Genomic DNA, 25,401 nt, shown 5'->3' on the forward strand with positions numbered 1-25,401 from the left:
TTTAGCGCGACATTCACCTTGAGTTTTGTTAAAAGGCTTAATAATAAATTCAGTATTGGACATTCTAGTACATTCACTAATTCATAATTCATTATTGCCAACAGAGAATTCTGACAAAATGACACACTGTACATAATAAAAAGCCATTCTTCCAGAATGAATGGGAATCAGAAGCACATTCCTTCTTATTTAATAGCAGGATGTGACTCCAAAGAAAAGCAAGCTTTTTTAAGAAGCCGTGTACAATGTGACCTACAAGTTGGTGACCAATTTTCAGAACACAAGACTGTATCCAGTGGGTTAATACACAATATTCTTGATGAGAAGGTTAATAAAAAGAAAATCTTCATTTTCAGGGGATCATGACCTGAATTTAACTAATAGCCTTTAGTTTTAACATTTCACTGTATCAAAGTCTTGTGCAAAAATGAGTCATGGATAGACTATTTCTTACTGCTACCATAATTATACACAAGAAGTAAAAATTTTTTGTTATATAATCATAAAATGTAATCTCATTAAAAAAGTTTTCTTCTGTTTTTTTTTTCTTAAGTTGCTAAGTCAACCCAATATCCTCCAGTGTGACTACTCTACAGCTTTAAAGGCACAAAACAGAGATAAAAACAGAACCTCATCCATTATTCCAGGTTTGTGCTGTATTTGTTTTTTATTCAATTCCATTTTATATATGCTGTACAATCAAAGAAATGTAAAACATATATTAGGGTAGAGAGCCAATCCTGCACAAGTCACCTTTTCCCCTGTGGGCCAGTACAAACCTGTTTAAGGCCTTAAGGGGTAATGTTTGTTCGCGAGAATCGTGAGATTTTGAGTGCTAACCTCCTTCCATCAGCAAGAAAAATCGAAGATGAAATGTGGATGGGTCTTTCAGCATGATATAGCCAAACTTCAGATCTCAACCCCATAGAAAACCTTTGGAGGGAATTGAAATTCCGTGTTGCCCAGCAACAGGCCCAAAACATCACTGCTCTAGAGGAGATCTGCATGGAGGAATGGGCCAACATACCACCAACAGTGTGTGCCAACCTTGTGAAGGCTTACAGAAAATGTTTGACCACTGTCATTGCCAACAAAGGATATATAACAAAAGAGTGAGAAGAACTTTTGTTAATGACCAAATACTTATTTCCCACCATAATTTGCAAAATATATCTTGCCAAATCAGACACGCTGATTTTCTGGATTTGTTTTCTCATTTTGACTCTCATAGTTGTGGTCTACATATGATGTCAATTACAGGTTTTTCTCAGGTTTTTATTTGGGAGAACTTGCACAATTGGTGGCTGACTAAATACCGTATATACTCGAGTATAAGCCGAGATTTTCAGCCCAAATTTTTGGGCTGAAAGTGCCCCTCTCGGCTTATACTCGAGTCAAGGTGGGCGGCAGGGTCGGCGGGTGAGGGGGAGAGGGCGCTGAGGCATACTTACCTGCTTCCAGCGATCCTGGCGCTCCCCCTGCCGTCCCACGGTCTTCTGTGCTGCAGCTCTTCCCCTCTTCAGCGGTCACGTGGGACCGCTCATTAGAGAAATGAATAGGCAGCTCCACCTCCCATAGGGGTGGAGCCACCTATTCATTTCTCTAATTAGCGGTGCCAGTGACCGCTAATAGAGGAAGAAGCTGCGGCACCGAAGACAGCTGTCCGGGGGAAGGAGCCGGACGCCGGGACCAGGTAAGTATGTCTTATTTACCTTCCCCATTCCAGCCGCCGGGAGCCGCTTCATCTTCCCGGCGCCGCTCCATCTTCCCGGCGTCGCTCCGCTCTGACTGTTCAGTTCAGAGGGCGCGATGACGCATATAGTGTGCGCGGCGCCCTCTGCCTGATCAGTCAGTGCGCAGAGACGCCGGGACCGGACGCTGGGAGCTGCAAGCAAGAGAGGCGAGTATGGCATTTTTTTTTTATTGCAGCGGCAGCAGCGGCACAGATTTATGTGGAGCATCTATGGGGCAGTATGAACGGTGCAGAGCATATATGGCACAGCTATGGGGCAGTATGAACGGTGCAGAGCACTGTATGGCACAGCTATGGGGCAGTATGAACGGTGCAGAGCACTATATGGCACAGCTATGGGGCAGTATGAACGGTGCAGAGCACTATATGGCACAGCTATGGGGCAGTATGAACAGTGCAGAGCACTATATGGCACAGCTATGGGGCAGTATGAACGGTGCAGAGCACTATATGGCACAGCTATGGGGCAGTATGAACGGTGCAGAGCACTATATGGCACAGCTATGGGGCAGTATGAACGGTGCAGAGCACTATATGGCACAGCCATGGGACAGTATGAACGCTGCAGAGCACTATATGGCACAGCTATGGGACAGTATGAACGCTGCAGAGCACTATATGGCACAGCTATGGGGCAATAATGAACGGGGGATCATGACCTGAATTTAACTAATAGCCTTTAGTTTTAACATTTCACTGTATCAAAGTCTTGTGCAAAAATGAGTCATGGATAGACTATTTCTTACTGCTACCATAATTATACACAAGAAGTAAAATTTTTTTGTTATATAATCATAAAATGTAATCTCATTACAGCTATGGGGCAATAATGAACGGTGCAGAGCACTATATGACACAGCTATGGGACAAAAATGAACGGTGCAGAGCACTATATGGCACAGCTATGGGGAAATAATGAACGGTGCAGAGCACTATATGGCACAGCTATGGGGCAATAATGAACGGTGCAGAGCACTATATGGCACAGCTATGGGGAAATAATGAACGGTGCAGAGCACTATATAGCACAGCTATGGGGCAATAATGAACGGTGCAGAGCACTATATGGCACAGCTATAGGGAAATAATGATCTATTTTTATTTTTGAAATTCACCGGTAAATGCTGCATTTCCACCCTAGGCTTATACTCGAGTCAATAAGTTTTCCCAGTTTTTTGTGGCAAAATTAGGGGGGTCGGCTTATACTCCGGTCGGCTTATACTCGAGTATATATGGTACTTTTTTCCCCACTGTATGTGGTCATTTCTTGAGGAAGAAGTTCTTGACTGTTGTGAAATCTGTGGCAGGGCTCCCTCCTGTGGTCACGAGTGGTACTTCGGCTGATTCTCTCTATGAGCTTCCGTTGGTGGAGGAGAGTGGTACTGCGGCTTCTGAGTTTCCTTCCTCAGGTAATGTGGGGAAGTCGTTAGGTGCTGCTCTATTTAACTCCACCTGGTGCTCTGATCCTGGCCTCCAGTCAATGTTCTAGTGTAGGACTTGCTTCCTCCTGGATCGTTCCTGTGGCCTGCTGCTCTGCATAGCTAAGTTCCGCTTTTGTTATTTTGTTTGCTGCTTTTTTCTGTCCAGCTTGCTTATTTGTTTTTTCTTGCTTGCTGGAAGCTCTGGGACGCAGAGGGTGTACCTCCGTGCCGTTAGTTCGGTACGGAGGGTCTTTTTGCCCCCTTTGCGTGGTAGTTTGTAGGGTTTTGTGTTGACCGCAAAGTTACCTTTCCTATCCTCGCTCTGTTCAGAAAGTCGGGCCTCACTTTGCTAAATCTATTTCATCTCTACGTTTGTCTTTTCATCTTAACTCACAGTCATTATATGTGGGGGCTGCCTTTTCCTTTGGGGTATTTCTCTGAGGCAAGGTAGGCTTATTTTCTATCTTCAGGCTAGCTAGTTTCTCAGGCTGTGCCGAGTTGCATAGGGAGCGTTAGGCGCAATCCATGGCTGCCTCTAGTGTGTGTTGGAGAGGATTAGGGATTGCGGTCAGCAGAGTTTCCACGTCTCAGAGCTCGTTCTATGTTTTTGGGTTATTGTCAGGTCACTGTATGTGCTCTGGCTTCTATGTCCATTGTGGTACTGAATTACCTTATCATAACACTTGACACTTTGAAACGCATTGAATAGAATAAAAACCACATTTTTTATTAAATCGCTGAGATCTGACGTCTTCCATACACAGCAGCGCAGGAGACATCCACAAATTATTCCTATCTTCGTATTATGTAAAATAGCAAAGGTCAATTTTCCAGTCCTAAAAATTCCAAAAATTCTACACAAATTTAATTCACATTGCATCAATTCACTCATCTCTATAATAAAACAATGAAAACAGGCACTTTTTGATAAAGAAACTGTCTTAGCGTTTGGGCTAAAATAAAAGAAAAGTTGATTACTTCAGGAAGTAAATAATTTCAATATTAATATTAACATCTACTGCACATGAACATGTAATCATAAACAGAGCTGTGCCACTATTACAGCTTCTTTCCACTATTACAGCTTATGGCATATAGTTTAGGGATGCCATCAACGGTTGATAGATGGGCGGGTATCTGATTGCAGGAACACCCTATTAATTTTCCTTGCAAAAAAAAATCATTTTAATGGAGTCATGTTGCAGTCTCTTTCACAGTTTGTGACTGGGAATGTTGCCAGGTAGCAATAAAGTAATAGTTTATTCAGGCTCTATATTGTCAGAATCAGTGGGGGTCCCAGAGATTGCATCTCTAATAATTATAATTTTAAGAAGTACTGTATTCAAGTCATATGACATAACATTGTTTGATGGAATGACTCATTAAACTGCCAAAATTAGAGATACTGGATAGTTTTCACAACCCATGTAATAAATATGTTTGCATAAATTAATAATTTTATGATACCTTTTTTTTCCACAGTGGAACGATCAAGAGTAGGCCTTTCATCACTGGCTGGAGAAGGAGCAGATTACATCAATGCTTCATACATTACGGTAGGTAGTACATTTTTTTTAAGGGTTGATCCGATATCTATAATGCCCTTTATAAATTTCGATCTTTAAGCCCTAACTACTCTTGTAATTATCTTTATTATAACATTCCCTACCATTCTCTCTATCTTTCTAATCCCTATACCTGTTGTTTTTTTTTTTACTTCCTATGACGTTTCATTTGAGAGAAGTCTCAAACAGAACGTCACAGGAGGGTGGCGATGCATTCCCTTATCTGCAGCATCTATCGCCCCTCTGAAACATTTACTACAGCTTCAGTGACTGCCATCCACTGATGATATACTGTTTCAGAAGTGGTGATGAAGAAGTGACTGCAGCTCTAATTACCGGCAGTGAAAGACAAGGTGGGGGATATCGAAATCACCAACGCAACCTGAGAAGCTGGCATGCAGTGCCAGGCCAGCAATGCTGATGGGGAGGAATCGGCACCACCAAAACAGGAGGGAACAAACAGTGTGGTGACCAGAGAAGCAAGGCTGGCAACTGTTCTGCAGAGCACCGAAACTCGTGAATTTCTCCATAACAGTTAGGTGTTCCCCAGTCTGAGACTTTTTAGAGAGTTCTGAGACAAAAACGTAATTTGCAAGATGTGCCATGCAAAGATCTGCAGGGGCCTGACCACTAAGGGCCTAACCACTAAGAGCCTAACCACCACCAGCATGATCAGATACATGTCATCTTAGCAACTGACTAGGTGGGACGAATGTCTGAGTCTGGGTCCACGATTGGTGCCAGCGGGTGACACCACTGCCTCTTCACCTGTGCTAGGTGCTTCCCAATCCCCAGTCCATGACAATTGTGCAAATGCCTCCCACACTGCACCTGTACTTGCACATTCTGACACTATGCCATCAAGCCTTCAGATGTCCATACTCCAGGCCTTGGAGCAAAAGAGAAAGTTTCCACAGGTCCAAACACTAAACTGGCACATTTCCAGGCTGCTTGCTGTGGAAATGTTGCCGTTTAGGCTTGTAGACACGGAGGATTTCTGACGACTCATGACTGCAGTCGTCCCTCTCTGCTCGGTCTCCCGATGTGGCATCTCTGCCTTGTAGCAACACGTCTTCCATATCAGCCGGAAGTGGTAACAGGTTCTGCTGAAGCTAATTTGTCTAGGAGACAAACCACACACCACGGAAGAATTACTTAAAGTAATAACAGGCAAGACAGATATGCGGCTCTTGCTTTTGAACCTTCAACCAGGCATGGTTGTGTATGATAATGGGCTTAACCTGGTGGTGGTTGTGAAGCTTGGCAAGCTCACACATGTATCATGCTTGGCACAAGTGCTCAACTTGGTAGTTAAGTGGTTTCTGAAAACATACCCAGATTTGACAGAGCTTCTGGTCAAGGTAAGCCGCATCAGAGCCCATTTCCACAAATTGGCTACAGCTGCTGCCACTCTGTCAGTGTTACAGCAGTGCGTGCAAGTGTCTGCTCACCGACTGGTGTGTGACATAACTAAGCTCTGGAACACTGCACATGCAAGCAAGGCATTGTGAGCAGCAGAGGCCAATTGTCGAATGGCAGCTCTAAGACGCCAGTCGGTATTGTCATCAGCCTCCAAACATAACAACTGAAGAGTGGGCACGGATGTTCAACGTTTGTGTGGTCCTCCAAGACTTTGAGGACTCCACAAAGATGATGAGCAGCGATGACACCATAGTAAGTAGAACAATACCACTTCTTTGCCTACTTAAACAGTTGCTGCTCACAATTAATCATGAAGCTATGCATGCTGACCAAGTGTAGATGGAGGAATATATGAAAAAGGGATATACTACCCAGTCCAACCTTATCTCATCTGCTCATTATGGATTGGGTAACAATGAGGAAGTGGAGGCTAAGAAGGAGAAGCAGGAGCTGATTGCTAGCGCAACAGAGGCTAGTACCCATACAGCCTTTGTTCAGTCTTTCCCATGTGGATGACCTGAAGAGGAAGAAAGGGAGGAGGAAGAGGACACGGAGAGTCATCGTCATGGTGGAGATGGAAGTGTTGACTTTAGGAAGCTTGGCTCATATGGCCGACTTTATGTACCACTGTTTTTCCCATGACCCTCACGATATATTTATCTTTGCCAAAAAAGTGCTGGTTGTTCACCCTGCTATACTCATACTGCAAGGAGAACTTTGCATCTCTCCCTACTGAGGCAGAGAGATCTTCTAAAATGGTGATATAACAAAAGGCCATTGTGGAAAATATGTTGAAAAAATTTCCATCAGACAATGCTAGCGGCAGGATGCAAACTTCCATGCCCAACCAAGGAGAGAGGTGAGGTAGACGTACAGCAGAGGCAGGGGTACACTGTCAAAGGCCTAAGCCAATTTCATGACACCCTCCCAGTGTCCTGGGCCTGATGACTGGGTATTTTTGACAAGGAGGGAAAAGATTTTAATGATGGTCATGCAATACCTGGCCAACCAAACCAGCGTACTCCCTAATTCCTTTGTGACCTTCAACTATTGGGTCTCAAAGCTGGACACCTGGCATGAGCTATCCCTCTATGCCTTGGAGGTGTTGTGCTGCCCTGCCGCTGGTGTTTTGTCTAAGTGGGTTTTTAGTGCTGCTGAGGGGGAGGGGGTCATAACAGACAGGCTCATTTGCCTGTCAACAAAGAATGCTGACAGGCTCACTGTGATAAAAATGAACAAAGCCTGGATTAGCCCCCCACTTTTACGCACCACCAGAACACTACAGCATATAAAGTATTTTTAATGTTCAATATTTGAATGAGACCCTCCCGTCGTTGCTATCAAGGGTGTATGCATGGGGCCTTCCCCTCACCTCCCACTCTATTCTTGGGTTATTATACCCATTTGACTCCATTCAGGAGCCTTAGCTTTGAGCCTGCTACATGGTGGCTTTTGTGTGCATATTATGGGCTATTTGGCCTATCCAGTTTTTCTAAGAATATAAGGCTATGAGTATGACTCTGCGATCAACTATCAGGTTGTATTTGTGTGATCAATATTATGGGAGCTCCCTAAAGGTCCATTGTATATGGCATTTATCCAGAGTGCTCGTTTGGTCTTTGAATGTGAATTATGCACATGTTTGTTTAAATCTTAGTTGTTCACAGCTAGAATCTTAGCATTATTTATTGACATGTACACAGCTCTCTTCATGTATTTGTTAAGAAAGGATTTTTTGTATAGCGTATATTGTCTTTTCTAGCAGGCTCATTCTTTGATTTGGAAAATTCATTAATGAGTGGGGGTGTGGTTTTGGTGTATTGTATGTTTTTAAATGTTTTTATATGTAATCTCTAAGGCAGTGTTCCCCAACTCCGGTCCTCAAGAGCCACCAACAGGTCATGTTTTCAGGATTTCCTTAGTATTGCACAGGTGATTGAATGCTTGCCTGTCCAGGTGATGCAATTATCACCTGTGCAATACTAAGGAAATCCTGAAAACATGACCTGTTGATGGCTCTTGAGGACCAAAGTTGGGGAACACTGCTCTAAGGTTACAATAAAGGTTTTTGATATTTTACTATCATGTGGTTGTGCATACCCCTATTAGTCTAGTCTTTCTCTTTTTTGGGAGTACATAAACTACACATTGTTAATTTTTTATGAGACATTCCATATGGATGACCCTCCTTATATTTTTTTCAGGCTTTGCACATAGTGATATGAGTGTAAAAGTACCACAACTACACTTTGTTAATTTTTTATGAGGTACTTTACTTGGTGCTTTCAAGGGTGTATGGATGAAATTTTTTTGGGCTTAGTTCTGTGTGCAAACCTTTATGTATGTAGGAGTACCATAACTACCATTTGTTCACAATATTTGAATAAGCCACTACAGTTGGTGCCATTAAGGGTGTATGGATGACCCTGCTTGTAATTTGTATCAGGCTTTGCACTTACGGCATTGCCTTTATGAGTCTAGGAGTACCACTACATGACAATTTTAACAGAATGTGTATGAGACCCTCCTTTTTGTGAAATACAGGGTGTATCTGAGTCCTTCTTCCATCTAATTTTTGGTAGTTTTTGCTTCAATCATAAATTACACTGACATTTCCAATTTTTTAAAATTAATAAAAATGTAATTCAAATTAATACAAAAATCAATTTTTGTGTACTTAAATTATTGTTTTTTTGTAATCCTTTTTAAATTGTGCCTTATATACAACTCCTTATACAGAAAAGAATGTTTCTAACATTTTTTTACTGTAAACACAAATTTATCGTCGATTTTGAATGTTTTATTGTCAGTCCTTAAAGTGGAGTAAAAATGTGACACAGTTCCTCTCAGCAGCGATCTGGAAGTCAGAGATGCTTCCAGGAATCTTCCCCATGCTGATCTCCGTCCATTAAGCACTTTTTCCATCCATTTCAAAATTTGACTTCCCCCTGATCTCCTAGTAGGTTCTGCCACAAAAATGCTCAGATTTCCCATGGACACACATTATACTCATTATTCGAAACAAGCATTTGAGCATTAGTAATTGTTCAGTTCGAATGACAAGCATCTAAGCATTTTAGCGCTCGCTCATCCCTACCACCCCATACAGTGACCATATAATGTTGATATCAGTTTAACACCAGTGCTCTGTAGACCATATACTGTATGTAAGTATTGTCAACAGTAACATTGTCGCTGATCGTAGTTATTCATTTTCCCTATTCTTTCCATTCAGGCCAGTCCACCATGACAGCTTCTTTCAGCCATTACTCCCTCCTGCAAAATGTAGCACACAGACATCTTTGATTTACTGCACACCACAAAGTGCTTTAGCCAGTGCCCTAAACAGTATAATGCCCCATTTGTTCCCTGAACAGTGATAGTACCTTCTTTTTTGTTCCCCCATCTAATACCAGCACCCTCTCTGCACAGCAATATTGTTCTTTCTGTACTTCTTCACAGTAATAATGCTTCCCTGTAAACTTATTGCTCCCGTACCTCCTTATACAAACATGCCTTGTGCTTTCTTACAATAAGAATGCCTCCTGTGTTTTTTCTATAATGATAACGATCTCCCAGTGAGCCTCCTTTCACTAATGTCTCCTGACCATCACATTATACCTACTTATAATAATGTCCCTCAGTGCCTTTGCATTTTATTAATGCCCCCTTGTAGAGGCATACATAGAAGTCATGAAGGTCCCATAGCAAAAGTTCTATCATGGCACATAGAGCTCAGTCGCAGAAAGACATATAGTGGGTACGGAAAGTATTCAGACTCCATTAAATTTTTCACTCTTTGTTTCATTGCAGCCATTTGGTAAATTCGAAAAAGTTCATTTTTTTCTCAGTAATGTATACTCTGCACCCCATCTTGAAAAAAAAACAGAAATGTAGAAATTTTTGCATATTTATTAAAAAAGAAAAACTGAAATATCACGTGGCCATAAGTATTCAGACCCTTTGCCCAGACACTTATATTTAAGTCACATGCTGTCAATCTCCTTGTGATCCTCCTTGAGATGGTTCTATTCTTTCATTGGAGTCTGGCTGTATTTAATTAAACTAATAGGACTTGATTTGGAAAGGGACACACCTGTCTATATAAGACCTCACAGCTCACAATGCATGTCAGACCAAATCAGAATCATGAGGTCAAAGGAACTGGCCAAAGAGCAGAGACACTGAATTGTGGCAAGGCAGAGATCTGGCCAAGGTTACAAAAGAATTTCTGCAATACTCAAGGATCCTAAGAGCACAGTGGCCTCCATAATCCTAAAATGGCAGAAGTTTGGGACCACCAGAAGTCTTCTTAAACCTGGCCATCCAGCCAAATTGAGCAATCGTGGGAGAAGAGCCTTGGTGAGAGAGGTAAAGAAGAACCCCAAGATCACTGTTGCTAAGCTCCAGAGATGCAGTAGGGAGATGGGAGAAAGTTCCACAAAGTCAACTATCACTGCAGCCCTCCACCAGTTGGGCCTTATGGCAGAGTAGCCTGACAGAAGCCTCTCCTTATGAGGTGCAAGACATATGAAAGCCCACATAGAGTTTGCTACAAAACACATGAAGGACTCCCAGCCTATGAGAAATAAGATTCTCTGGTCTGATGAGACAAAGATAGACCTTTTTGGTGATAATTCTAAGCGGTATGTGTGGAGAAAACCAGGCACTGCTCATCACCTGCCCAATACAATCTCAACACTGAAACATGGTGGTGGCAGTATCATGCTATGGGGGGTGTTTTTCAGCTGCAGGGACAGGTCGACTGGTTGCCATTGAAGGAAACATGAATGCGGCCAAGTACAGAGATATCCTGGATGAAAAGCTCTTCCAGAGTGCTCTGGACCTCAGACTTGGTCGAATGTTCACCTTCCAACAAGTCAATGACCCTAAGCACACAGCTAAAATAGCAAGGGAGTGGCTTCAGAAGAACTCTGTGACCATTCTTGACTAGCCCTGCCAGAACCCTGACCTAAACCCAATTGAGCATCTCTGGAGAGATCTGAAAATGGCTGTCCACCAACATTCACCATCCAACCTGATGGAAGTGGAGAGGATCTGCAAGGAAGAAAGGCAGAGGATCCCCAAATCCAGGTGTGAAAAACTTGTTGTATCAATCCCAAGATGACTCATGGCTGTACGAGCTCAAAAGGGTGCTTCTACTCAATACTGAGCAAAGGGTCTGAACACTTATGACCATGTGATATTTCTGTTTTTCTTTTTTAATAAATTTGCAAAAATTACTACATTTCTGTTTTTTTCTGTCAAGATGGGATGCAGAGTGTACATTAATGAGAAAAAAATGAACTTTTTGGAATTTACCAATTGGCTGCAATGAAACAAAGAGTGAAAAATTTAAAGGGGTCTGAATACTTTCTGTACCCACGGTATATCCCTATTTTTAAAGGCACGAAGAGGGATATTGCCTATTGAAGCTCCTTAGTGTTCTCACCTACTATGACACCCCTTGCACGACCCCTATTGAATAGGAAGCCTGAAAAAATACCTCTCCACAGTATGATAACCCCCACACAAATAATGTCCTCACAAAACCAACATTAAGTATGATGCCCCACAGGGCTCCACCCAGTAAGATGCCCCACATTTTCCTCACAGAGTTTGATTACCTGAATAGGCCACGTAGTATGATGGCCTTAAAATCCTTCCATATAGTATGATAGTCACCACAGTCCCCACACAGTATGATGACCCCACATATAGTATGATGACCCCATAGATCCCCACTTAGTATGAATGCCTCCACAGCCCCAATACAGTATGATGGTCTCCACAACCCTCACACAATATGATGTTCACCACAGCCGCTAGACAGTATTATTGTTAACTAATACCACAGCTCTCAACTAGGGTTGAGCGACTTTTCTTTTTATAGGATCGGGTCGGGTTTCATGAAACCCGACTTTTTCAAAAGTCGGGTCGAGTGAAATCGGCCGATCCTATAGAAAAGTCGGGGTTGGCATTGGGTTTCTAATGGTTCCCAGGGTCTGAAGGAGAGGAAACTCTCCTTCAGGCCCTGGGATCCATATTTAAGTGTAAAATAAAGAATCAAAATAAAAAATATTGATATACTTACCCTCGGACGCGCCCTGGTTCTCACCGGCAGCCTTCCTTCCTATGAATGAGCGCCTGAAGGACCTTCGATGACGTCGCGGCTTGTGATTGGTCGCGTGAGCGGTCACATGGGCGTCACGCGACCAATCTCAAGCCGCGACGTCATCTAAGGTCCTTCAGGCGCTGATTCTTAAGAAGGAAGGCTGCGGGTTAGATCCAGGGCGCGTCCGAGGGTGAGTATATACCTATTAGGAATATACTCACCCTCGGACGCGCCCTCGGACGCTTCCTTCCTAAGAATTAGCGCCTGAAGGACCTTAGATGACGTAACGGCTTGTGATTGGTCGCGTGACCGCCCATGTGACCGCTCACGCGACCAATCACAAGCCGCGACGTAATTGAAGGCCCTTCAGGCGCTGATTCTCAGGAAGGAAGGCTGCCGGTGAGAACCAGGGCGCGTCCGAGGGTGAGTGTATGAATATTTTTTTATTTTTATTCTTTATTTTACACTTAAATATGAATTCCGATACCGATTCCCGATATCTTAAACATATCGGAACTTGGTATCGGAATTCTGATTCCAGATCAGAAGATCGCCGACCTCATGGCCGACCCCACACAGGGGTTGAGTCGGGTTTCATGAAACCCGACTTTGCCAAAAGTCGGCGACTTCTGAATCTGGACGACCCGTTTTGCTCAACCCTACTCTCAATCAATAACAACCACATAAAAAATTATATTAAAATAAAAAAAAAATAAAAGTATAATTATCTAAATTATGCTAAGAGAGTGGCAAGAAATAAGTGGTGACCACTTCGTGATGAGGTGATATCAAAACCAAATCACAGATTAAAAGAAAGAAAATCATCCAGACATAGAGCCAAAAATAAATTTTTATTTATAACATCTGATAATACAAAAAAATACAATAAAAGGTTAAAAAACCACAATGTGCACGCAATAAAGAAAGTTTTTCATATTTATAAATGATAAATAAATAAGTAAAATCCCCTCATTGACTGATTAAAAAATGGGATAAAATTATACTGGGCAGAAAAAAAGTGAAAATAAATGAGTATAAGAATTCTTATAATTCTATACGTGCACCATGTGCAAATGTAAAAAGCAGGGAGAAAGGAAACCCCCTAAAAAATGAGTGACCAAATAAGAATGTGCAAAAAGTGCAGAGTGATTAAAGCCCAGTGCACATTTAACATGTGGCACTAGAAAAAGTGCTGCAACAAGAAATTGCCAGTAGAATTAATATCACCGCAGGGAGTCAATTCAGGCATCACAATGCATTGAAGTGGTGCTGCCTTCAGCAAGATGCAGGCCAGAAGGGTCCTTCTTTCTGCTGGAGCAAATGACGTAGCATGCAGCCGGTGGTTTCCTGCCCCACCACAGATATTAACAGTAATGGCCTCCTGAGGACGCCAATACTATTAACAATGTTAATCTGTGCAGTAGGGTGTTCTTTGTATCCACAAGCATCTTATTGGACCATTGCTGAATCGACTCATCTGGAATTCTCCAGATTTGCCTGATGGCCAGTCTGGCCTTGTACAGTAGAGTGTTCTCTGGATTAGCATGTGATTAGTTGTTTGTGTGAATGGGGCTGGTTCATTGGCCCATTTCAATTAAAAAACTAACTACCTTCTCAGTTAATGTATCACCTGTGATGGAGATGGGCCAGCCCACTTCTCCATTACAGTTGATGTATTGACAGAGAAGAGAGCTGGCTTCATAATTGAAATGGACTATTTAGCCAGCCCCCTTCACACACACACAGTGCTCATGATGTTATAACAAAGGAAATGATCTATTCTAGCTTATTTCTCCTATTACAATGGAGCTGCCAAGATTAATTCTGATATCTGCAAATTTGAAAATAGAAATATATTAGTAAGTTGTTTAAACAACTCCTTGAAATGTCAGCTATCATACAGGGCCTACAGGGACTGATGACATACTATATGTGTCATTCCTTGTTAAACCATTTGCTTTCAGTAATGTAATTGCTAAGGGTTTGATGATGCAAATGAATAGCATTCACATCTGCCTCACTGTAGTGTTTATTGAAGGTCAAATGTGGGATTCCAAGCAACAAAGCAGCATCACTACTATTTAGTTCTGCTGAAATATCTGACTCGTTGTGTTAATTATATTACTGAACCTGTATGATATCCATCATGAAGTACTTTGCCCCTTTAGAGTCAGTAATAAATGAGAACTAATGACCTTCATTGAGATGGTCTTAACATTATTCTCTATATTTACCTATCATGACTAATTGTGACATCTTTACAATATAACCTTTAGGATTTCGGAATTTAGTGAAAAGTTATTAAAATAAGTTTGCAACTGACTTGTTTAATAGAATTATAGAATGTTGTATATCAGGCCTGAAAGGAGGTGGCCGTATCTCATATCGGCCAAACCTGGTGACAGATTCCCGTTAAGATGGGAGTTTCTATCGCACAACTACATGTCATCATATTATTTTCTTTCTAGAGCATATTGTGTGCCTCAGTGCTGGAGAGTTTCTTTCTTTGCCACTGATAGCCTGCCTCTAATCATGACATTTCAGGAACCTCATGCCAGAAAAGTTTTTGAAATATTGTTTCCTATTGTAACATTGTGCATTGTTATATGATAAAAATGATTTTACTTATAGAATTGTTAGGTAAAAAGTCAAAGGACTTAGAATCTGTAACACTAAGTGAATGTGCTGTATATTTTCCATTTAGTTCATAACGTTGCTTGTAAGGTTCTCATTAGGTTACTAGTATTTTACAGTATGACTGCAACAATAATATTGCAAAGTACTACAGCAAAAATACTGAACACCCGATGGAGAGAAGCTGAGGCGAGCAGTCATACCCGGTATTTGTGCTTATATTTATTCTGTGGATTGGATATGCTTCATTAATAACTGATGCACAACATTTTCTCTACAGGGCTACCACGAAAGTAATGAATTCATCATAACACAGCACCCATTACTACACACCATCAAAGATTTCTGGAAGATGATCTGGGACCACAATTCTCAGATAATTGTAATGCTTCCTGATAACCCGAACATGGTAAGTTTCAGTATATCATCTGTTCAGGGATTTTACTATCTAAACACAATCACTAATTTTATGTTAACTGATCTTTTCGGTAAAGGTACCTTCACACATAACAATTTTGTTGATGATATCGTTGCAACGTCACGCTTTTTGTGACGTAGCAACGATCACACTAACGATCTCGTTATGTGTGACAGCGACCAACGATCCGGCCCCTGCTGGGAGATCGTTGGTCGCTGGGGAATGATCAGGACCTTTTTTGGTCGCTGATCACCCGCTGTCATCGCTGGATCGGCGTGTGTGACGCCGATCCAGCGATGTGTTCACGGGTAACCAGGGTAAACATCGGGTTACAAAGCGGCGTCAGTTTGTAACCGCTGTGCTCTGCTTTACGGCCGGCGCTGACACAGTCAGTGCGGGAAGCTGACGGCGGGGGACGTGACAGACATCGGAATGTGAGTATGTACTTTTTTTTTTTTAATTTTACAATGGTAACCAGGGTAAATATCGGGTTACTAAGCGCGGCCCTGCACTTAGAAACCCGATGTTTACCCTGGTTACCCGGGGACTTCGGCATCGTTGAAGACAGTTTCAACGATGCCGAAGTCGTTGGTCGCTGGAGAGAGCTGTCTGTGTGACAGCTCCCCAGCGACCACACAACGACTTACCAACGATCACGGCCAGGTCGTATCGCTGGTCGTGATCGTTGGTAAGTCGTTTAGTGTAACAGTACCTTAAGACATTTGACATGAAAAAGTGAACATGGATTTCAGTACTCTTTTTCAGTTTATTTATATTATGTGTAAAGGTATAATGTTGCTGTTTTTATTTGTACACTTTTTTTATTACTATTACTTGCCCAGGCTGAAGATGAATTTGTGTATTGGCCGAACAGAGATGAACCAATTACATGTGAAACATTTACTGTCTCTTTGGCTGGAGAAGATCATGTTTGTCTTTCCAATGAAGAAAAACTCATTATCCAAGATTTTATTTTAGAAGCTACACAGGTAATTGTAGATCTTTATGTTATCTATCTAATATACTGTATATATTTTATATGATTAAAATGTATCTATCATCTATTTTACCCATATTTATCTATCTATCTACTATCTATCTATGAAAAAAATTGGAGCAGCACAAATATAGAAATTCTGGACTGCCCATATGATGATGTCATGTGTTTGGAAGCTTCTGATAGTTCTGATGTTTTTTTTTTGGCAACATCTGAGTTAATTAGACACATACCTGTGGATGTGTTTAAATGTACACCTGAAACACACTGCTTCTTTGTATAGCATCATGGGAAAGTCTAAAAAATCAGCCAAGATATCAGGAAGAGAATTGTGGACTTGCACAAGTCTGGCTCATCCTTGGCTACAATTTCATGATACCTGAAGGTGCCTCGTTCATCTGTGCAAACAATTATACACAAGTACAAGCATCATACCGCTTAGGAAGGAGATGGGTTCTGTGTCCCAGACATGAATGTGCTTTGGTCCGATATGTGCATATCAACCCAATGACCAAAGCAAAAGACCTTGTGAAGATGATGGCGGAAGCTGGTAAGATTGTGTCAAGATCCACAATAAAACTGTATCAACATGGGCTGAAAGGCCACTCTACAAGGAAGAAACCATTACTTTAAAAGAAACATAAAAAAGCCAGATTAATGTTTGCCAATGCACACAGGAGCAAAGACCTTAACTTTTAGAGACCTGTCCTGCGGTGTGATGAAAATAAAATTGGACTTTTTGGGCATAATGACCATCGTTACGTTTCTAGGAAAAAAGGAAAAGCTTGAAAGCCTAAGAACACCATCCCAACAACTATGAAACAAGGGGGAGGCAGCATTATGTTTTGGGGTTATTTTGCTGCAGGAGGGACTGATGCACTTCACAAAATAGATGGCATCATGAGAAAAGAAGATTATGTGGAAATACTGAAGCAACATCTCAAGACATCAACCAGGAAGTTAAAGCATGGGCGGAAATGGTTCTTCCAATTGGACAATGACCCAAAGCTTACTGCCAAAATGGTGAAAAAGTGGCTTAAGGATAACAAAGTCAATGTTTCAGAGTGGCCATAACAAAGCCCTGATCTCAATCCTATTGAAAAATTATGGGCAAAGCTGAAAAGGCAGGTGCAAGCATGGCGACCTACAAACCTGGGTCATTTATAGCAGTTTTATCAGGAGCAATGGGCCCAAATTCTGACCAACTATTGTGAGAAGCTTGTGGAGGGATATCCAAAACATTTGATCCAAATCATTCAGTTTAAGGGCAAGGGTTTCAAATAATAATGAAAGATATGTAAACCTTTGACTTTGCAGTAAGTAATAAAAATGCCTTAAAACTTTCTCTCTCTCTCTCTCTCTCTCTCTCTCTCGTTATTCTGGTATTTGGCAAATATTAATAATTATGGTAATTCTAATTGACCTAAAATTGGAAAGGTTTATTCTGATTTCATGTCAGATATTGAGAAAAAAATGCATATGTGTCTTTTTATATAGTGTATGTAAACGTCTAGCTTCAACTCTATATATCTATCCTATATCTATCTATCTATCTATCTACTGTTTTGTAAACCCTTGCAAATATGATTCTTGTTAGGATGACTATGTTTTGGAAGTGAAACATTTCCATTGTCCAAAGTGGCCAAATCCTGACAGTCGAATGAGTAAGACATTTGAGCTTATAAATCTGATAAAGGAAGAAGCAGCCAATAAAGACGGACCTATTGTTGTACATGATGAGTAAGTCTGACATATTCTTGTATAAATGTTACCATTTTTCCTAAATATTTATGCATGTGATAGTAATTTAAAGGTCTAGTTATCGTCTTCTGAAGATGATTGGATAAATTAGACTACAAAGTATCATTAAAAAAATAGGAAACTTTTCCTCTTTCTGATGCATTCCTTGTATGGCTTCTGTACTTAGGAAATACTTATAGCACAAATTGGCTGTTTGAGATTTTTTTATTCAGGCAAAAGTTATTTTAAGTTAGAGCTATGATTCATACAATTAATGATAAAATACATTATAGAGGCAGTTCAGCAAAGCTTTTATGCCAGAAAGCTGGTGTAAAATGATTAGAAGAGTTGGAAAATGTTTGCGCCACACGGAATTGTGCAAAAATGTTGCAACTTTTGTCATTTTCACTCCAGCTTAAAGCAGCTCCGCCACAATGAACAGGGCTGGAGAGTTGCTGGGGTGAAAACGAGCGCTGCTTCTATAAAAGTGTAAATTCTGGAAAAACATCAATGCTTTTTACAGCAGAAATGCTGCTCCAATCTCTGACTGTGGTAGCATTTCTGATGAGGACTAATGGAGATGCATACCATGGAGAAGTTGCGCCAAATTCATTTAGTGGTTTGTGCCACTTTATAGATTTCTTGCATTGTTCTTCAATGCCCCCTCCACTAAGAATGGCGCATGAAATGCAGGTAGTAATGTAGTGTAGATTCATTTTACTTTTAGGAGACAGTTTTTAGAAAAGATTATTATTGGGGCAAATGAGAAGTAACATTTTGACTTGAGTAGTGTAATAGAAACGAAGATATGCCATATTATATTCTAAAACCAGATACTGAAACATTCTCTTTTTTTCACTTCTGGATTGTACATGTTTTATTCTAATTTTTTACATGATTATGGAGGCATCTTTTGTACTTAAGCTTTTACCTGCTCTGTTTAGGGGTTTTCCAAGTTTTCTTTTTTAAATTGATGGTTACATCCGCTTCAATTTTTTACATTGCACAACGCTGCACTTGTAGTATCTATTGTGCCTGGAATAACAGCTCATTCCTATACAACTGTAGAGGGAATGAGGTGTAATGTCAAATGCACATTGTTGTGCAGGAACGCAATACTCACTGTTGGAAGACCTCTTTATATATATCTGTTTTACATCTAAGAAACTATTATACAGGGTGGGCCATTTATATGGATACACCTAAATAAAATGGGAATGGTTGGTGATATCAACTTCCTGTTTGTGGCACATTAGTATGTGGGAGGGGAAAACTTTTCAAGATGGGTGGTGACCATGGCAGCCATTCTGAAGTTAGCCATTTTGGATCCAACTTTATTTTTTCCAGTGGGAAGCGGGTCATGTGACACATCAAACTTATTGAGAATTTCACAAGAAAAACAATGTTGTGCTTGGTTTTAACATATCTGTATTCTTTTAGGAGTTATTTACAAGTTTATGACCACTTATAAAATGTGTTCAAAGTGCTGCCCATTGTGTTAGATTGTCAATACAACCCTCTTCTCTGACTCTTGAGACACTGATAGCAACACCGCAGAAGAACTGCTAGCACAGGCTTCCAGTATCTGTTGTTTCAAATGCTGCAATTCTCGTATCTTCACAGCACAGACAATTGCCTTCAGATGACCCCAAAGATAAAAGTCTAAGGGGGTCAGATCAGGAGACCTTGGTGGCCGTTCAACTGGCCCACGACAACCAATCCACTTTCCAGGAAACTGTTCATGTAGGAATGCTCGGACCTGACACCCATAATGTGGTGGTGCACCATCTTGGGTGTCAGGTCCGAGCATTCCAACATGAACAGTTTCCTGGAAAGTGGATTTGTCATTGTGGGCCAGTTGAATGGCCACCAAGGTCTCCCGATTTTACCCCCTTAGACTTTTATCTTTGGAGTCATCTGAAGGCAATGGTCTATGCTGTGAAGATACGAGATGTGCAGCATCTGAAACAACGGATACTGGAAGCCTGTGCTAGCTTTTCTTCTGCGGTGTTGCCATCAGTGTGTCAAGAGTGGGAGAAGAGGGTTGCATTGACAATCCAACACAATGGGCAGCACTTTGAACACATTTTATAAGTGGTCGTAAACTTGTAAATACGATAGGTCCAGCAGGAAATTCAAGTAAAACTCTTATTTATTTCTTCATATTTAAAATATGGATAATGGTAAACCACTCAAAAAGTATTGCACAGCTTCACGCATAAAAAATTCATGGAGTGGCAGCATTATTCCGACACGTTTCGACTTGATATCTTAATCATGACCAAAGTGCAATACTTTTTGAGTGGTTTACCATTATCCATATTTTAAATATGAAGAAGTAAATAAGAGTTTAACTTGAATTTTCCAGCTGGACCTATCACATTTTTTTCCTGTGGACTGTGTGCCACTACCTCCATGCAGGAACAGATGAGAGGTGGCAGATTTCCAGGTGAGCTGACTACTTGTGTGTTTTTTTTAATAAACTTGTAAATAACTCATGAAAGAATAAAGTTATGTTAAAACCGAGCACACCATTGTTTGTCTTGTGAAATTCTCAATAAGTTTGATATGTCACATAACCCTCTTCCCATTGGAAAAAATAAACTTGGATCCAAAATGGCCAACTTTAAAATGGCCGCCTTGGTCACCACCCATCTTGAAAAGTTTTTCCCCTCCCATATACTAATGTGCCACAAACAGGAAGTTGATATCACCAACCATTCCCATTTTATTTAGGTGCATCCATATAAATGGCCCACCCTGTATTGTTAATTCTATGTTAAATTCAAGTGTTTCTCCACCAAATTTTACAGTAGGCAAAAGGCATTCTCCTTCCATATTTCAATCCCAGGTGACGATTAGACTTTTCTGCTCCAACGTCACCATGCTTTACAACACTGCAAGCATTGGCATTGGGCGTTGAGATCCGTTCTTGTTCTGATGTCATTTTCTGAGGCAATGTGGATCTGTGTAGTGAGGAGAGGACTCTTTATTCATAGAACATTGTCAGGCGATTGTATCGGTGGCTTGGGCTTAATCTGCACTAGTTCAGGATTTTTTTTATATAATGATGAAAAATTAAAAAAGAAACCTTACTTAATTATATTTTTATTATTTCCCTTCAAAACATAATTTTTCTAACGATAACATCCCCTTCAGTTTTAGTTTAATTAAACTGCAGCTTAGATGAATAAGCTAAGTAAAATACGGTCCAAAAATATTATATATCTGTGGACCTGAATGTTTTTGCTTGTAAAAGAGTTAATCGTTACTGGTTCATTTTTTTGTTAGTAATAGATGATACCAGTCAGGGGGTGATATACTCCATAAACTGCCTACAGTGTCTCTGTCTCTTTAGAGTGCATTACTTGTACACCATCCACTTACTGTGTAACATATATAATATATGATATCTTCATATTAACAGTTTGTACTTTTGGGTCTGCATTTCGTGTCTCTCCTTATTGCAGGTATGGAGGGGTGACAGCTGGAACATTCTGCGCTTTGTCTACTATTATGCAGCAACTAGAGAATGAAAACTCTGTAGATGTTTATCAGGTGGCCAAGATGATTAATCTCATGCGACCAGGGATTTTCTCAGATTTAGTAAGTCTACAACCTTTGTACAATCAATAACTGGGACAAACCTCAGCAAATTCTGTTGCAATTTGTTTCATTTCTAAAGTTTTCATTTGTCCAGAAATTATTATTATTTATTGTTATAGTGCCATTTAATCCATGGCGCTTTACATGTGAAAATAATAATTAAAACAAGTACAATAATCTTGAACAAAACAAGTCACCAACTGGTACAGAGAGAGAAGACCCTGCCCGTGAGGGCTCACAGTCTACAAGGGATGGGTGAGGATACAGTAGGTGAGGGCAGAGTGGATCGTGTAGCGATATGGTGGAACGAGGGTTACTGCAGGTTGAAAGTATTAAACAGTCTGTAAAAATTGCGCACTTTTTTCCAGTGTCTGTGAAAAACTATTGATGCATCTGTAATTTTTTTAGGGTGGTAGTCCTTGAGCACGTTATTGCAATTTTACAGCTCACAGTGAATATAAGTAAGATGCAACTTACAGACTTTAGTATGCTTATAATTTTACATAAATTGTTTTTGCCCTCTAAGATATGTATGTCATTTACCTAGCATATATGACATATATCAGATCTGTGTGGATTCCATATTTAGGACCTGCACCTATCTCTACAACGGTTGTCCAATACTGCCATTTACCTTCTTTGCAAGTTAAGAAACAACATAGCATAGACAGTTTGGCTATACTCGTAACCTCTTGATTCACCATTGTAGCAGGTGGGATCAGGGTCCTACATTGTATAAATTGGTGTTGACCCAGTGGTTGTGAGAAAAGTTTTGAGAACAGTTGATTTAAAAGTACCGTATAAGCTGAGATTTTCAGACCATTTTTGGTCTGCCCCTCGCGGCTTATACTTGAGTCATGGTTGGCGGGGGGGTCGGCGGGTGAGGGGGAGCGATGACTGTCACATATTCACCTGCTCCTGGCGCGGTCCCTGCATGCCCCATGGTCTCTGGCACCCACAGCTCTTCCTCTATTCAGCGGTCACTTGGTACCGCTCATTAAAGTAATGAATATGGACTCCACTCCCATAGGGGTGGAGCCGCATATTCATTACTGTAATGAGCGGTACCAGTGACTGCTGAACAGAGGAAGAAGCTGCTGGCGCTGGAGACCATCTGTCCTGGAGAAGCTGCCAGGGACCGTGCCGGGAGCAGGTGAGTATTTAATATTCACCTTTCCCCGTTCCACTGCCGCTCCGTCTTCTGCGTCCTCTGTAGTGACTGTTCAGGTCAGAGGGCGCGATGACGTATTAGTGTGCGTGCCACCCTCTGCCTGAACAGTCAGTGTGAAGAGACGGGACGCTGTGGAGCAGCGGGCAACGATGCGAGGTGAGTATGTCTTTTTTTATTGCAGCAGCAGCATTACATGTCGCACATTTTTATATGGAGCATCCTACAGGGCCATAATGAACTTTAATGCAGCATTACATGTGGCGCATTTTTATACGGAGCTTCTATGGGGCCATAATGAACTGTATGGAGCATTATATGTGGCACATTTTAACACTTAACCTACTGATGTCTCAATCAGTTTTACTTTTATTGGTATCTATTTTTATTTTTGAAATGTAACAGTAGCTGCTGTATTTCCTACCCTAGGCTTATACTCGAGTCAATAAGTTTTCCCAGTTTTTTTGTGGCAAAATTAGGGGTTTTGGCTTATACTCGGGTTGGCTTATACTCGAGTATATACTGTAATTAAATTCTGAATATTTTTAGTAGCTTATAGTCACACTGCTTGTTCATAAAACCATAGTCACCATTTAGGTACAGTGTACATTATGGGCAGCACAGTGGACTGGTAAGGACAACCTCTACTCTGAGTTTGTCTGGGTTTCTTCTCGGTAGTTTCTTTTCCTCAAAACTTTGAAAGCATAATAGCTAGTTACTAGTTACTTGTTGGTTACTCTTAGCTTTCTATCGTTATATATTTTTTAAATAAATCATAGGTAGTAATAATAATTACCATCCATAGTGGAATGATACACATAGACCAGAAAATCTACAGATTGACATGACCATATGGTGACAGCATTTTATGGTCTGCCATCTAGGCTTTTCAGGCTGTAAGTTCAGGTCAGGACAACCACGTTCGGGCTGCTGTAGCAGAGTTGGTTTGGGTCTTGAGCCCCAAAGACAGGCACAGATTTGTAACCATCATACAGATCATAACATACAGGAGCTATACGGTCAAGTGAATCTAGTCTACAGTAAAGGTAAGGGCACAGTGTGGAAGACTACCTAATAAAAGAGCTGTAAGCTTTCTAAAACAAATCTCAAACCTGCAGCCCAGTTCTTTCACCATGAATAGAGGACCTCTCATTCAAGGAGGAAGAGAAAGAGAGGTAGATGAAGATAATGAAAAGCAATGAGAGGGTAAAAGGTTTCATTAGATAGAAGGGAGGTGTATGGCGACTCCTTGGTAATCATCTAATAAAGTAGCCATAGAGTCTGACAATCTCTGACCTCAGATGCAAAAGGAGGGTACTTGCTGCTGTCTCCATGCTTCCGAGAGATACACAATACACACATGTTTTGGGTTGTGAGTCCTTTAGATTAGATGGCATGCTTATTGCTTATCATTATTCATGCACTGGTTTGAAACCATTGACAATATATTTAATACTTGTAAAATGTGAAATAATTAAATAGTAAATGAGATGTGCAGCAATGTTAATGAATTACTTCCTCTCCACCTTTTTTCTAGGAGCAGTTTCAGTTCTTATATAAGGCTATCCTGAGTCTGGTGAGCACAAGACAGGAGGGACAGGTGGCATGTATGGAGAGTAATGGATCTGCTCTACCAGATGGGAACACATCGGAAAGCCTGGAATCCTTAGTGTAATCTTGGGGACTATCTGGCTGCTCGTCACATATCTCTTTGAAACTTCTTCCAGCACTATTTTTGTAAATGACTTTTGCATACTACCCACAATTTATAATGTGTGCCTTGGGGAAGATTTTGTAATCCATCACCTCATTATTAATTGACTAGTTATTGGCAGTGTTTTATAAATGGAGTTGTCTTATATTTACTCAGTATTAGTTTACTACTAGCACATTTCTAATCTTTTGATTCTCGATATTTATAGCTATGCTCCTTTTCAGCACAAATATGTAGTATGTAGTTATGTGGTGATGCTTTTATTTAGTATTTTGTAATTTTAATATTGGATTGTAAATAGTATATCATTTCAAGGAAGAAGCTACGCTGAGCTAAGGACGTAAGGAACTTAACATTACTGTAAATACCGTTTGTGACTCCATGGACCAAATTTATATTTATAATTGTAGATTTTTATATTTGATCAGAGAGTCAGTTTTCTAGTTACTTGTATTTGCATTGTTACATTGATATACTCCGTTTTTATTGTAACTATTTGTCCTGACCTGTTTACGCGCTTCTTTAATGATATTATTACTACTGTTTTGCATGGAATGTTAACACTATTATAAAATAAATATTAAAAAATAGTTTCCAGAAGATGTGTGTCTACATGTGAATTGGGCTAATCCAATATGTTGTAAAATTGTTTCATATTCTGCTTTTCTTATATGAATCCTTGAAAAATATAATGCAAAATTCATTTATATCTGTACTTTGGGAGACTTGTGCCATGAGACCAGATGAGCATGTCACTTTAGGCGGCAATCTGAACTGGCTCCCAGGAGGCATTGCTGACGTCCCAGCTGCGCTGTAGAGGTGTTGAAGATGGCAGCAAGGTAATTATT

At 40.7% G+C, this 25,401-nt stretch overlaps 1 protein-coding gene across 8 annotated transcripts in view; it reads left to right on the top strand.

The window, feature by feature from the left end:
• Positions 1 to 25,153, top strand: part of PTPRZ1 (protein tyrosine phosphatase receptor type Z1) — a 333,611-nt gene extending 308,458 nt beyond the window's left edge. For all 8 annotated transcript variants that reach the window (XM_069764885.1, XM_069764882.1, XM_069764880.1 and 5 more), the window contains 7 exons: positions 554 to 647; positions 4,657 to 4,730; positions 15,191 to 15,319; positions 16,171 to 16,317; positions 17,923 to 18,065; positions 21,536 to 21,671; positions 24,377 to 25,153. In XM_069764885.1, the coding sequence (XP_069620986.1) occupies positions 554 to 647; positions 4,657 to 4,730; positions 15,191 to 15,319; positions 16,171 to 16,317; positions 17,923 to 18,065; positions 21,536 to 21,671; positions 24,377 to 24,514 (861 nt within the window). In that variant the 3' untranslated portion in view covers positions 24,515 to 25,153. The remainder of the gene's footprint in view (positions 1 to 553; positions 648 to 4,656; positions 4,731 to 15,190; positions 15,320 to 16,170; positions 16,318 to 17,922; positions 18,066 to 21,535; positions 21,672 to 24,376) is intronic.
• The last annotated feature ends 248 nt before the right edge of the window (positions 25,154 to 25,401 follow it).

This window comes from Ranitomeya imitator, chromosome 4, assembly GCF_032444005.1.
Source record: "Ranitomeya imitator isolate aRanImi1 chromosome 4, aRanImi1.pri, whole genome shotgun sequence".
NCBI classification, from domain to species: domain Eukaryota; kingdom Metazoa; phylum Chordata; class Amphibia; order Anura; family Dendrobatidae; genus Ranitomeya; species Ranitomeya imitator.